Source organism: Sphaerodactylus townsendi, linkage group LG01 (genome assembly GCF_021028975.2).
Source record: "Sphaerodactylus townsendi isolate TG3544 linkage group LG01, MPM_Stown_v2.3, whole genome shotgun sequence".
In the NCBI taxonomy this organism is placed as follows: domain Eukaryota; kingdom Metazoa; phylum Chordata; class Lepidosauria; order Squamata; family Sphaerodactylidae; genus Sphaerodactylus; species Sphaerodactylus townsendi.
The window spans coordinates 191,221,872-191,237,407 of NC_059425.1; the positions used below are offsets into that span (position 1 = coordinate 191,221,872).

Consider the following 15,536-nt stretch of genomic DNA (forward strand, 5'->3'; position numbering starts at 1 on the left):
TGGGGTAGAAAATGTTGACAGAGAGAATTTTTTTCTCTTTCTCACAATACTAGAACCAGGGGGCATTCATTGAAAATGCTGGGGGGAAGAATTCGGACTAATAAAAGGAAACACTTCTTCACGCAACGTGTGATTGGTGTTTGGAATATGCTGCCACAGGAGGTGGTGATGGCCACTAACCTGGATATCTTTAAAGGGGGCTTGGACAGATTTATGGAGGAGAAGTCGATCTCTGGCTCCCAATCTTGATCCTCGATCTCAGATTGCAAATGCCTTAGCAGACCACGTGCTCAGGAGCAGCAGTCGCAGCAGAAGGCCACTGCTTTCACCTCCTGCATGTGAGCTCCCAAAGGCACCCGGTGGGCCATTGTGAGTAGCAGAGAGCTGGACTAGATGGACTCTGGTCTGATCCAGCTGGCTCGTTCTTATGTTCTTATGTTCAGATTGGGAGACCCCTCAGTTTTCAGGGTCAGTGTTTCTTCCCCCCCGTAATGCTTCCATTTTGTCCAAACTACAGTTCTCCAAGCCAGCTTCATTTGTTAAAATACCACGTAACGGTGCAATGATCCTAAGGAGGCCAGGCAGCCTTGGGCCAGGGGGCTTTCAGGTCCCGCCACCAGAGACATCAGGCTTGTGAAGATGGATTGATAAGAGTTCAAATAAAACATTTCTGTGCTCTAGTTTCTCCTGAACGTCTCAGGACCCCAGGAGGCCAAACGTGTGTCTCAGCCACTGAACTGGGGAGCTCCAAAGAGGGGCATCTCTGCTGCCTTCCTTTTGAGAGAGCAAATACACCACCAAAGGCCGTCGGAAGCTCATAGCATCCAGCGGTTCAGCTTCTTGGTGATGAAAAGGGTCAGATGAAGAGAATCAAAGTCCATCGTGAAGAATAGGGAAGATCAGACTCAGATGATGAAATAGCAAAGCCGGGGGAGCAGGGAAACTAGACGCCTCTTCCAACTGGAGAAGAGGTTCAGTTGGCCGGGCGCAGTCAGATACAAGCTGAACCGTTTTTCTCGGACACTGATCAAATAGCGAGCGTGGCGTAGCAGTTAAAAGTGGTGGATTCTAATCTGGATAACCAGGTTCAATTCCCTTCTCCCGCACATGGAGCCTGCTGTGTGACCTTGGGCCAGTCACAGGTTGTCAGAACTCTGCTGTAAGCAGAGGAAGGGAAGGAGGTTGGAAGCCACTTTGAGACGTCTTTCAGTTGAGAAAAGCAGGAAATAAAAACCAGCCCTTTTTAAAAAAGCTATTTAGAGGATCCATAAAACAGCAATTTTGAACGAATCTAAAAGCTGGTCTGAAAATCAGAGGAAACTCCTTTAGATGCTCTTTTTCTGCTCCCGTGTGCTTCTGGGGTCCTCTGCACTCTCTTGTCCAGCATGGCTGGTCCTACCAGAGACGTTGGATTGCCAAGCAGTAAGCAGTGCCTGGTAACTCTTGGGAGGAGGTGGGGGGTAGTAGCCCAAGAGAATATTTAAAACAAAAAACAAAGCATTGTCGAAGGCTTTCACAGCCAGAATCACTAGGATGTTGTGGGTTTTCCGGGTTGTATGGCCGTGTTCCAGTAGTATTTTCACCTGAAGTTTCTCCTGCATCTGTGGCAATGTCAGGAGAAAATACTACTGGAACACGGCCATACAACTTGGAAAACCCACAACATCCTAGAAAAATAAGGCCTTGCCTACTTACAGGAAGTTCTGATAATAGAGTTCCTGGTGATTCCTACAGCTACTTGGAAATGACAAGAATAGCTCTGTGAATTGCCTGAAACACGACGGTCAGAATTTCCTGTAAGAAAACAAAACCTTATTTTTTAAAAACATTAAAAGTTGGCCCCAGTTTCTGCCAACCGGTGAGCAACGGCCACAACTGCTTGCCGGTCTCCCGCCACAAGGGGTCTAATGGGAACGCTCCAGTGGGGAAATCTGTATGTGCCGCGCAGGATCGTGGAAGCCCTCATCTCTCCCTCTTTCAGAGGCATATGGGGGGAACGTGGCGCCCAGGGACAACACCTGCTCTGGCCATGCCCCCCATGCTCGGGGGCAGCTTGTCCGAGCCCCCCCCCCCCCGGGCTCCCTGCAGGCCACCTCCATGTCCCTGTACACAGTCTGCCACTGCAGTTGGGAACTCTCGAGTTGTTTTCCCTCCTTCCAGAGCGCTGCGAGTGCGTAAGAAGACTGGGGGTGAGAAGATGCCTGTGCAGATGATCGGCGACATCTTGGCTGCCGAACTGGCTCACATGCAGGCCTACGTCCGGTTCTGCAGCTGCCAGCTCAACGGGGCAGCCCTCTTGCAGCAGAAAACAGACGAGGAGTCGGACTTCAAAGACTTTCTGAAGGTGGGGTGTCCAGAACCATCTTCAGCCAGTTGATGTAAAGTGTGGCGTTGAGTCACCACTTCAAGAGAGGAGCGGTCTGCCATCTGCCGTCGCCTGCTGTCAAAACGAAAGCTCTGCAGCGGCAGGCAAGGGCAAGCCAGCTCCGCTCCTCTCCTGCCTTGGAAACCTCTTGAAGTTGTGACTCCAGGGCTGACCCTGTTTTGTTTCTGAGGCAGGGGCGTAACGAGGCAAACTGCAGCCCTGGGCAAAACCAGAGTTGGATCCCCCCCCCCCCCCCCGTTTCCAAGCCCATGCCTTCTAGCCAGTGTGGTGTATTTACATTATTTAGAGTCCACTTTTCTTATTGGGACTTAAGGAGGATTACACAGGGCAAGTAAATGCAACTAAAAGGGTGGGATATCCAAAAAGAGTGCAATATGATAAACATTTTGCCCAATGGGCATTACGCCAGTGGAATAAGTAATGCACATTTGATAAATCTCACATTTGGGAACAAAATTTCACATTAGATTAGACAGATCGAAGAGCTTTTAAACTGCTTGTATAAAATGTTATGCACACCAATTATTACTGTTAACAGCTGAACTAGTGGTAAAAGTATAAAGGTGCATAGTGCTAAAAGTAGGGAACTTCAACATTTGAAACCATGGTACTTTGGAAAACTCAAGTGAAATCAGTAGACCATGCAAATGAAGCTCTGCAATTTAAGAATTTGACTAAACAACTAGCTAAAAAGACTGATTAAATACAGCAAATTCTACAGTTTCAACAAAATTCTTCCTTAATTAAAATTCTGCTGCCTGAAATGTTACTGCCCGGAATGCATGCTACTCAGAGGAGACTCAGCATTATCACTCCTGGCTGCTCTCAGTTTGATTATAGTCTTAAAAATGGCTCAAATGCTCCCTAACATTTTGCCCCCTTTTGTATTTCTCTCTCACACAAACACACACATTAAAATGATGCACTTCGGGAATGAGGAGGCCTATAAATCTAATCAATCAATCAATAAATAAATTTCTTGCTGCAGAACATAGACAAATCTAGACTAGAGAGGTTTTCATGCCCTGCTGTCGACCTTATGAAATATACCATAACCCCCATGCAAGCTTTGTATTTAACAGAAGTAATTGTGTTGTGGGGATGGAAACTATTCACTTGCCTCCATAAAGACAACTGATATGCAGCCATAACTGCCAAATAACTGCCAATTCTCAGATTTAGCACAGCAGATGTATACACCTTCCATCCTACTTTCTGCCCTCCTTGTCTACAAGTGCTGCAGGAGGCTGATCCCTGGCTCTCCTCTGCATCTCCTCAGTCACAAGTGAGGATGGTGGATGGGTAGCAACAAATTCACAGTTATCAGCCTTTACGGTGTAAAACTGTGTTACTTTTCTGACACTGCTGGCACAGGAACTGGACACATCTCCTGCAGCATCTCCACAAAGCTTTCCAACACTGGAATAGCCACTACCCCTGCTCTTGAACAAAGGTGACACAAATTTTTGCCATTTGGCTTATGAGTGGCAGTGGAGACATCTATTTCCAACACTCTAACCATCTTCAGCCTTTGCCCAGTGGCTAGCAGAGTCCCAGCAGTGCTATAAAAACAACAGAAGAGCCCTACTGGATCAGACCCCAGACCCATTTAATCCAGCATGCTGCCTAGGAAGCCCATGAGTAGGGACACTAGCTGTGTTAAGGAAGAAAGACATACTGTGGGAAGGAAAGGAGACACACTGTGGGAAGGGAGGGAGGGAGGGAGGGAGGACACATTGTGGGACCAGGATGGAAGGAAGGAACAGACACAAAGAAAAATGGAAGACATACCGACAGAAGAAGAATGGAAGACATACAGGAATTACAGTAGCCCACCCCATTAAAATATTAACTCAGAGTGTGGCACCAATGAACAGAGGGAACAGAACAGGCACCAGAGGACAGCCCAGATGGCCAAGGGCTTGGGGGAGGAGGCTTTTGCTCAATGGGGTGGGCAGGGAGGATCCTGCAAAATTGAAAGGGTGCAAAAAAAATCCCAGCCCCCAGTCTGTTTGGTGGGTCTTGGTGCTGTGGTCTCGCCTGGCAGCGCCTGCCTAGGAAAAGTGCTCCTTTACTTTTTTTTCATTTTACCTTTCTCTCTTTCTGCTGCAAGTTTGTCAGCTGCCTCTGTGCCAAGCCCCCCACCCAAGCTGCTCGCATTAAAAAAGGGGGGGCATTAAAGTCCAGGCCTCCAAAACGAGCCAGCACCATTGAAGCCGGCAAGCCCCCCGCCCCCCGCGAACTCACCCAAGACCTGCCGAGAAAATCAAGGGGGGAACAAAGAGGGGCTTCTCATCAGAGGCATATTTATGGGGGGAGGAGGGCATGATGTAAGAGTAAGACACATTCCCTGTCCTCCCTGCCACGCCGCCCATCTGACCCTGGCAACCGGTGCTGTTCTGGAACTCTCTCAGGCAGTCTGGAGTCCTCTTCACAGCCACTAGCAGCCGCTTCTTCCACCTGGCCAGCTCAGCTGCTGCTGCCTGGCTTTGCTTTCTCTCTCTCTTCAGCCTCCCTCTGATAATGTAAGTGGGGGCGGAGCTGAAGGGACCGAGGCTAAGAGAGGCCACACAAGTGAAGCCACAGCAGGTCAGGAAGTGGGTGAAGCAGCAGCAGGTCAGCAGCAACCCACGGAACTTGGCTTCAGTGGGTGGGGGTCGGGGCGGGGGCCCCTGCTCATGCCCCCATGTGACAGGAAATTTCTCCGCCCTGGGCAACCGCTCATTTCGCCCAACGGGCATTACGCTTATGTTCTGAGGTCTGATGAGATCGGGCTGGTCTGGATAATGAGGGCTCCTGGGGCTTTCCTTTTTCTCAGTGGAACCAGTGCAGACAGACTAGTGGCTGAGTGTTAGGTTTGGTTAACTGATCAGGAGCTGGCCTCGGGAATGTGCGTCCCTTCCCCACAACCAATGACCCGCGTGTTCATGACTGGCAAAAGTGAATGAGACTGGTGGCTTCCAGGCCTCCTCCAAGGGCTCTTTTTAGCTGCCTTGGCCTGAACATCTGACTGTCAGACTTCAGTGTTGCTAATTCCTTAGAGAGCAGCTGCCTCCTTTCTCGGCTTCTGACTCCCTGGCCGGCCATCAGTTCTGCAAAGCCCTTATGCTTCACCCCCCACCCCCAGCCACTCCTGGGGGACTCAGTTTGAATCTATCCCTGGTGAATTTGTGAAATCCTGCAACGTGTGCGTGTGTATGGACCTGTGCCATGGCTAACTTTCTTTCGTGAAGGGCATGTTTGTTGTCTAAGTTTTGTTAAAGATGGTTCCACTGTCATGGGGGCTTCCAGGCCCTCTTGAATTGTTGCTTAAAGCAGCATTTCCCAAATGGTGGGTCGTGACCAGCACTGGGTCACGAACACAAAATGCTGGGTCACCTAATGTCTGGGGCTGACCACCCAACCCCTGTCCTTGCTTGGAGGGCACCACCCACCTGGAGCCAGACCAGCCAGGACAATGCAGCAATACTGGCTCCTCCCCAGCCAGCCGACCACCCAGAAAGGGGTCGGGAATGGAGCCGCAGCTTGCGGCAGACGCTGGTGGCGCGAGGGAGGTGGGGGTGGAAGCAGCACCCCAGGGAGCCTCCCTGGCAAGGACATGTGCAGATGAGCCGCAGCGCGGGGCTGGCCTCCCCCCTGCCGAGCCAGCACGGGCACACATTCACATTTGTTTTATTTTGCTAATAAATAGGCTTTAAATTTTTAGTGGGTCACAGAGGAGAGGTATTAAAATAACCAGTCCATGGGGGGGGGGGTGGGGTGTTGGGAAACACTGGCTTAGAGATTCGCTTTAGCTAGACAGCTAAAATCGAGTACAGCAGCACATTAGCAACAGACCAGATTTTGGGGATATCATTGGAAATGTCAAAAAGTTCTCCCTAAGGCAAAACGTCAAGCTTCCCTGTCTCCTGATTTGGCCCAAAGAGGGGTTCCAAACTTTAACCACCCTGTAAGGTAGGCAGAGTGTCACAATAGGTAGCATGACAAATGGGTGGTTAGAATGAGTCAGGACACCAGAGACCTCAGTTTTTAAGATTTATTTCTGGCACGAGCACAACACAAGAGCTGCGGAACACAGACAAATAACAAGGAAACAACACCTGTTTAGCCTCTTTTCTGGGTGCCGGCTGAACACCTTTCCCGGCAACAAAACATACAAAGTAGCATGGCCAGCTGGCAACTCCAGCCCGGGATTTCTGTCAGCTGACTCTTTTATTTATTTATTTATTTATTATTATTTTCCATTTTTCAGTTTTTCAATTTCTATCCCACCCAATCCCTGTTGGGCTCAGGGCAAGTCACAACATAAAATTACAATAAATAATCATTAAAGATTTAAATGTATAAAATACTAAATACAAACAGTAAAATATTGTAACACTAAACACCTGAGCTTTAGCTAATCCCAGCCTCTCCCACAGGACTTTTCCCCTTACTGCTCAAATGCAATAGCACACTCAGTGTTCCTGAAGGCAATGGAGCAATTAGCTCTCTTCTCTTTAACGAAAGTTCCTTTTCTGCACAATTATTTTAAGTTTCACAGTTTTTGCCCTTCAAGAAGCTTGGACTCTTGAAAGTTCATACTCCCAAAAACTTGCTGGATTCAATTATAACTGTTCTACTGCTGACCAGCATGGCTCCTGCCCTCTGAAACTACCTTCGTGGAAGGCAGCACGTGAGCTGGAGTCCCTTGCAAATGCTTTTTCTTCTTACTCTGGCTGTTGGCCTCCTCAGTGGAACATCAGTTGGTTCCAGCTGTAGAACACACAATTTAGGTTCTGTTTTATGTAACGGAGCAGTCTTGCGTCTGCTGCTCCATCTCTTAGATCTTAATGTTTTTATTATAGAACAGTGGTTCTCAACCTGGGGGTCAGGACCCCTTTGGGGGTCGAATGACCCATTCACAGGGGTCGCCTAAGACTCTCTGCATCAGTGTTCTCCATCTGTAAAATGGATAAATGTTAGGGTTGGGGGTCACCACAACATGAGGAACTGTATTAAAGGGTCGCAGCATTAGGAAGGTTGAGAACCACTGTTGTAGAAGTAGGAATTCCTGCGACTTGCCATTTGCAAAGCACAGCAATTAAAATGGGTAAAGTTTTGCAAAGTTCAAACATCTCTCTGTAAGTGGATATATAAATCCTTGGATGGTTAATGAAGTTGGTTGACATTCTGATTTAACCTGTAGAAGCTGGCTTCAGACCCCCGCTGCAAAGGAATGCCGCTCTCGAGCTTCCTGTTGAAACCCATGCAGAGAATCACCCGCTATCCTCTTCTCATAAAGAGCGTAAGTATCTAGTTATTTGCAGTCCAAAGCACTGGATGCAATTCAGTGGGAATTTGATAGGCTGCACTGGATAAGGAACAGCCAGGATGTTTGTAAGTCCAAACGTGAATCTTCCTTTTAGAGTCAGTGTGGTGTAGTGGTTAAGAGCAGGTGCACTCTAATCTGAAGAACTAGATTTGATTCCCTACTCTGCCACTTGAGCTGTGGAGGCTTATCTGGTAAACCACTCCAACACATGCCGGCTGGGTGACCTTGGGCCAGTAACAGTTCTTCGGAGCTCTCTCAGCCCCACCCACCTCACAGGGTGTTTGTTGTGAGGGGGGAAGGGAAAGGAGTTTGTAAGCCCCTTTGAGTCTCCTACAGGAGAGAAAGGGAGGGATATGAATATGTGATGAAATTGTGCTTTAGATCTAGCAGCATCACACCTACATGTTAAAACAGTCTTTGATCTCCAAATGGGGAAACCAAAAGGCCATGGAAATTTACCCAGGACAGGAAGATGCCCAAATAAGGCACTTCAAAGGCTTTGGGTAACCGCATGGCAGGAATAGGAGTTTTCTTGGAAACTAAAGAACAAAGACCAGGACGATTCTACTATGGGCTAAGCTAAGACAAGCACTTCTTGGCAGGAGGTCCCAATAGAACCATAAGAATGTATTCTGTAAGGCCAAATACACTCAAACAAAGTCAACTTTATAAAAAAGGAACGAACTTTATTGATCTGTGTCACCCTAGCTACAGGGTGCTGGAACTGAGGGTTCTTGCCCTCAGTTCCAGTATATATGAGGTGTGTGGTTATCTGTTATCTGTTGCGGCGGGAATTGGAGAATTCAGAGAAATGAAACTTAGTCCTGACATCCTGCTCCCCTTAAGGCCCCCCTCCACCCAGTTTGTCCAGATACGCATGGTGGAACGCCCAGAGTAGGCGTGGTGCAGTGATGTGCTGGACCGTCACCCATTCGTGTATCCAGGAGGGAGACCTTTCCACTTAACCAGATACTGTAAAGTTCCCCTATGCATATGAGAGTCCATAATAGAGTTGACTTCCTGGTGCACCTCTCCATTGACGACGTAAACTTCAGGCGGAGGGACTTCCAGGTGCCAGGCATCGCCAGGGGCCACTTTTTTCAGGAGACTAACATGGAACACTGGGTGGATGCAGGCTAAGGTTTTTGGGAGTTCGAGTTCAACCACGACTGGGTTGATCACCCGGGAGATGCAGAAAGGTCCGATAAACCTGGCACCTAGCTTACGCGTCCCTGGGAGTCCCCACAAGTTTTTTGTAGAGAGGAATGCCCAGTCTCCCACCTTGTAATCCACCGGCTTGCATTAGCGTTCCGCGAAGCTCTTATAGTCTGTCTTGGCTTTGGCCAGGGATTCTAGGGCAGCGCTCCAAGTAGCGCGCAGAGAGGTGATCCACTCACCCAGGTCCATAGGTCCGTCCGGCAGCGTTCCCTCCAGGGGAAAAGGTTCATTGTTGTGCCCATAGACCACCTTGAACGGGCTTTGGCCTGTGCTCGAGTGTACAGCATTGTTGTATGCGTACTCGGCGAACGGGAGGAGGGCTGCCCAATTGTCATTGTGTTGGTTGACGTAGCAGCAGAGGTACTGTTCAAGGATGTTGTTGACCCGTTGGGTCTGGCCGTCTGTCGTGGCGTGTTAGGCAGAAGAGAGTCCCAATTCCACCCCCAAAAGTCCCATGAACGCCCGCCAAAAGCAGGAGACAAACTGGGGGCCCTGATCGGAAATGACCTTGCAGGGTGCCCCATGGAGCTGGTAGATGTAGGTCAGGAATAAGTGGGCTAGTTTCTGGGCCAAAGGGAGCCCCTTACAGGGGACGAAGTGGCCCTGTTTTGAGAAAAGGTCGACCACCACCCAAAAGACCGACTTCCCACCGCTGGCAGGGAGATCTATAATGAAGTCCATGGAAATGTAGCGCCATGGGGCTTTGGGGCTCGGAAGCAGCTGCAGTAGGCCTGGTTGCTTCCCCTTGACATGTTTCGCCGCTGCACAAACCGGGCACCCTGCTACATAGTCAGCCACGTCCTTGCGTAGAGAGGGCCACCAGAACTGCCTCCTGGCCAGGTGGAGGGTTTTAACAAACCCACAGTGCCCTGCTGATTTGGCATTGTGACAGCCTGCCAGGAGTCAGCAGCATAGGCTCGCCGGGGTGTAAACCTTATCCCCCCTCCACCAAAGCCCCCCCCCCACTCGGTGAGGTCACCAGCACTTCGGTCAAAGTCCAGGAGTGACCCTGAGTGGGTACGGAGCTCCACCTCCAGGGCCAGGGGAATAACTGGGGGAACACCCGCCCCAACCCCCTGAGATTGGGCCGGGCCCAGATGACTGCTTGGAGGCCAAGTTGGGTGGGGGAAAACACAGTGCCCACGGGCCATTCCTCCGTCGGCGAGGAGTCAGGGAGGCAAAAGAGTGCATCGGCCAGTGGGTTACTTTTCCCAGGGAAGAAGTTGAGTATGAAACTGAACCTGGCGAAGAAGTCAGCCCAGCGCAGCTGTTTGGCAGAGAGCCAAGTGGGTGACTTGAGGAACGCCAAGTTTTTATGGTCCGTCCACACCTGAAGAGGGAGGAGGGCCCCGTCCAACCAGTGACGCCAGGTAGCCAATGCATGCCGAATCACCTTGTCCCCCCTGTCCAGTTCAGTTCTGCCCCCAAGAATTTGCAGGAGAGGAAGGCACAGGCGCAGAGCTTCCCGACCTCCCCCTGCTGAAGTAGCGCAGCCCCCAAAACCACGTCCAAAGCGTCAATGTGGACAATGAATTGTTTACTCGGGTCAGTGTGGATCAGGAGCGGCTTGGAGGTGAAAGCCCCCTTCAGTGTCTGGAATGCCTCCTGGCAGTTGTGCAACCAGGCAATGGACGCCCCCGGTCTTTCTCCCCACCCCCCCGGCCCAGTCCCTTTGGTGTGGAGGAGGTCAGTGAGGGGGAGAGCGATTGAGGCAAAGTCAGGGATGAAGTCTCTGTAGAAGTTAGCAGAGCCCAGAAATGACTGCAAATGTCTGCGAGTGCACAGGACTGGCGGAACTCGCATTTCGAAAGCTTAGTGTAGAGTTACTGGTCAATGAGGTGGTGGAGGACCTCGCGTACCAAGGCAATGTGCGATGGTACGTTGTCCGAGTAGATTAGGACATTGTCCAAGTAAAAACTACCCCTTTGAATAACAAGTCATGAAGGGCCTCGTTGATTACGTTCGTGAACACCCCGGGGGCCCCGATGAGCCCAAAGGGCATTATAAAATATTCAAACTGCCCCAAGGGCATGTTGAAGGCTGTGAGGTGTTCCTGTCCCTCTGCAATGCGCACATGAAAGTACACCTCCCGCAAGTCCAGTTTTGTGAACGCCCCTTCGATAGGTGGCCCAGCAGATCCCTGATCAGGGAAATGGGGTATTTATTAGTTCGTAAAATGGCATTCTGGCACCGGTAGTCGGTGCACAGGCGCAGGGATCAATCTTCTTTCTGAACAATACCGGGGCCACCATGTGAGATGTGGTTGGCCTGATGAATCCCCTAGCTAGATTTTTATCAATAAAGTCTCATAAGGCATTGAGCTCTCGGGGGCTCATCTGATACAGCTTTGGGAGTTGTGCTCAATCATGCAATCGGTGCTCCGGTGGGGCGGGAGCCAGTCACACTCACCCTTGTTGAAAGTTTTTGCCAAGTCCTGGTAGGGGCCAGGCAGGGCCGAAGTCAAGTTCCGTGCCACCGTCAGGGACCCCGCCAGAAGCTGAGCGGGCGGTCAGGCTGGAGGGGTGGTGGTACGCAGATGGTTGGGGAGGTGGACTGTGTGTTCCAACCACTTGATGTCGGGGTTGTGGCGTGCCAGCCAAGGCATGCCAAGGACCAAGGGGTAGCTGCCCAACTTGGCCACGACGAATTGGCATTGCTCAGTGAGTACCGAACTTGTGTGTTGCGAGAGGCCCCCCCCCCCCCAGCAAGGAACCGTCCATTTGTTCGAACCAGTTCAGGTGTTTCAGTTCTACGAGCTTGAGGCCAAGCACCTCCACCAGGTTAGGGTGAATTAAACACCTTGAGCACCCCAAGTCAATGAGGGTCTTGGAGTGGGTGCGAGAGGGGGATCCCGGGACGGAAAAAGTGACTGATACTACCACGGGCCGAGTGGAAAGGGCACTCACCTGCGATCTGGCGCCTGCCGGGGCTACCTGACTATCGGCGCTCCTCCCACCAGGTCGATGGCGTTTCCCCCCGGCTCACCGCAGTCCAGGATCTCCAAATCCTCGGAGTCACTCGAGTACTCTTCTGGCCGACCTGGGCAGAAGCTACCTGGGCAGTGATAGTCCGGGGGTGGGGAGGGTCCCTTGAAGCTTTTGCAGGAGTCCCTGAGTGCTATTGAACCGTCACTTGGGTGGCCGTCACTCTGGTGGCCGTCACTTGGTTGTGACACTCCGGGCACGTCGCGATGAGGTGGCCGTCCCCTCCGCAGTGCAGACATAGGCCCAGGCGTCAGCAGTGGGCGTGGGTAGCATTGGAAGGTCCCGGTTGGGGAGTTCCACTATCGGCAGGCTTTGTAGGCGGGTGAATCAGGGGGCACTGGGCACAGTTCCAATGTTGCTCCGACTGCTCTACTTGTTGGATCCGCAATTCGGTGTCACCCGCCCTCCTGATCCATTCCATCAGGGTCTCGGGGCCCCAATGGATCAGGCTCCATTACAGCACTTTGGGGTGGAGTGGGTCCTTGAAAAGTTGCACTATTTCAGGCCACCTCCGTAGGCGGCTAGCTAGCCTGTGGAACTCAGCGGCAAAGTCACTGACTGAACGGTTGTCCTGCCAAAGTTGTTGGAGCGCAGCTTGGGCCTTCTCCCCCAACGGGTCCTCAAATCTGCAACGCAGGGCAAGTAGGAACCACTCCAGGTCATGGATCTTCAGTGTGTCTTCCTCCACTAGGCTGACGAATCAATTCACCGCCTCCCCGTGCAGCCGGGTCCCAATCTCAAACACTCTTTCGCGGTCAGATCGGAACCCATCGCCATGGACCTCCATGTACGAGCCAACCTAGATTAGGAAAAAGGCAAGCTTGTTGGGGTCCCCGTTGAAGTTGACCTTGAATCCTTTCCGGGGTCCCTTACCAGAGTCGTCTGTCGTCTGGGGGTGGGTTGGGGTGGTCAGTTCGTCGCTCCTCTGGTGGGGTCTGTGACTCCACGTGAGGTTGTTGAGTTGTTGTAAGGCGCGCAATTCGGCCCTCAGCTCTCCGTCCCCCGTTGCTCGGCCCCTTTCCGCAGTAGAGGTCCCTGGGGTCACTCGTGTCTCGCTGCGCTCCGCCATCAAATAGGCCACCTAGCTCTGTAAGGTCAAGAGATCTGCTTTCAGTTGGTCTCGTTCTCAGGTGACCTCCTTGTGAAGCCACAGTGCTTCATAGGCTCTACTCTGCCTGTTCGCCTCCTGGTCCGGTTCTCCCTCGGCCCCGTGGGAGTTGTTTACAGGTGCCACCGTGCAGGATTGTCTTGGCTCCGGGGCATCACGGAGGGAGCCAACCCCCGTCCAGGACAAACGTCGTGGATGACCTTCCCCCACACATTCTGGTGTGGGGCGCCACACTGGGATTCTTCTGCTTCCTGGGGAGAACCCAAGGTAGCAGAAGTGTTCTCCTGACCCAGCCATTCTCCATCGAAGGTCTGGGCATGCGGTAGAACGTTGGAGAAGGGTTCCAGCACAATGTAAGGCTGAACACACTCAAACGAAGTCGACTTTATAAAAAAGGAACGAACTTCAGTTCCAGTCTATATGAGGTGTGTGGGTGGACGGTTCTCCGTTGTGGCGGGAATTGGAGGATTCGGAGAAATGAAACTTAGTCCTGACAGTATTCAGCTGAGCAATCTCTGTAACTGCATTTATGTTTTATTTCTTTGATTTCTGTTTTTCAATAAATCTTTGAGAACTCCGCTGGCCTGGAGTCACTGAAGGGGAAAGAACCTGGGATTGGTGTGAAGCTTGATCTCAGCCTCAATCATCATAGAATCCAACTCTTCTTACATGATGTGGCTCGTATTACGTGAGCAACGATGCATCATTCTTTTTCCAACCAGATTCTGGAGAACACCCCAGAAACCCATCCAGATCACACAAATCTGAAGCTGGCCCTTGAGCGTGCCGAGGAGCTGTGTTCCCAGGTCAACGAGGGAGTGCGTGAGAAGGAAAATTCGGATCGACTGGAGTGGATACAATCCCATGTTCAGTGTGACGGACTTGCTGAGGTAAACGGGGCCTGGGCGGTTGCTGTGGGGCATGGAGAAGCAGAGGTGCATTAGGTCAAACAAATATGGGTCAAGCGTAGAACCATCTGACAAGGTAGTAGCATTGAAAAATGGGCATGTGTTCCATTAAAGCCTCCACCATTTTGTTCTGAACAAATGATGTAAGTGAGCAGACTTAATTCCTCCACTTCTTTTGTCAGTATTCTTCCTTTCAAGATCCAGGTTTTCAAACATCCACAAGTACTAAGAACAGTGTCAATCCTGTGTGGGGTTGGTCCAGTCTAAACCCATTGACACCAGCAAGATTAGGTTTGACCAGCTCTGGTTGGATTGCACAGTGAAAATGGGAACTGGCATGAAGAACAGAATGGATGGAAATTTTGGGAGGATTTGCAGAAGTGCTAAAGTGGAGAAAGCGGAGGGCTCTGCAAGACGCCACGCTGCATGTTTATCCCAAACTGCTTCTGGGATTTCAGGAGGTGCTGCCAATCTCTGTGTCAGTAGGTAACCCGGAAGGACTAGAAGTTTGATTTTCTAGAAAAAAGCAGCAAATAGTCTCCAAATATTAAGTTCTGTGTCACCAAATTCAGCACCTGCTTAACAGCCCTTATCTGTAGTTTTGCCCATTGTGTAGTAACAACTGCCCACTTTGGTTCTGTCTCCACAGTAACCAGCGGTATGGGTCCAAGCACCCTTCATACAGCCTTCCTCCAGCAGGAGCTGCTTAAATTGGAAAATTTGGCTCAGCAGAGGGGTTAGGGGAGGGATCAGACCCCACCCCACCCCCACCCCATTGAGCAGTCTGGTGGCAGGTGATATTCAGTTACATCTCCTGCATGGACTTCTCTAGCTTTTGAAAACCACTGATGTTTAAACTGGTGAGATTAGAGAGTATTAAACGGGTGGGAGAGAAAGGACTTCCTGTACACAGCAAAGTATTTTCATGCACTGCAAAATCAAACTTAAGCAGACGCTTAGAGGTAACTCTGTGCTCTCTGAAAGCACCTTTGCTGACAACGAACACGGAGCGACTGTTGGAGAAAAGGGACTGTAGGAAAACTGGCCGGGATGGATCCAAGAGGGCGGATTGTCAACAGAAACAGTAGTGGTGTAGTGATTAAGGGCAGGTGCATTCTAATCTGGAGGATCCGGGTTTGATTCCCCACTCTGCCACCTGACCTTTGGAGGCTTATCTGGGGAATTCAGATTAGCCTGTGCACTCCCACACACACCAGCTGGGTGACCTTGGACTAGTCACAGCTCTTCGGCGCTCTCTCTGCCCCACCCACCTCAAAAGAACATAAGAACAAGCCAGCTGGATCAGTCCAGAGTCCATCTAGTCCAGCTCTCTGCTACTCACAGTGGCCCACCAGATGCCTTTGGGAGCTCACATGCAGGAGGTGAAAGCAATGGCCTTCTGCGGCTGTTGCTCCTGAGCACCTGGTCTGCTAAGGCATTTGCAATCTCACATCAAGGAGGATCAAGATTGGTAGCCATAGATCGACTTTTCCTCCATAAATCTGTCCAAGCCCCTTTTAAAGCTATCCAGGTTAGTGGCCATCACCACCTCCTGTGGCAGCATATTCCAAACACCAATCCCACGTTGCGTGAAGAAGTGTTTCCTTTTATTAGTCCT

At 50.9% G+C, this 15,536-nt stretch overlaps 1 protein-coding gene across 1 annotated transcript in view; it reads left to right on the forward strand.

The window, feature by feature from the left end:
• Window positions 1-15,536, forward strand: part of ITSN2 (intersectin 2) — a 169,870-nt gene that overhangs the window by 143,148 nt on the left and 11,186 nt on the right. Inside the window, exons 34-36 of the mRNA XM_048506528.1 lie at window positions 2,161-2,344; window positions 7,575-7,673; window positions 13,733-13,900. Of these exons, the coding sequence (XP_048362485.1) occupies window positions 2,161-2,344; window positions 7,575-7,673; window positions 13,733-13,900 (451 nt within the window). The remainder of the gene's footprint in view (window positions 1-2,160; window positions 2,345-7,574; window positions 7,674-13,732; window positions 13,901-15,536) is intronic.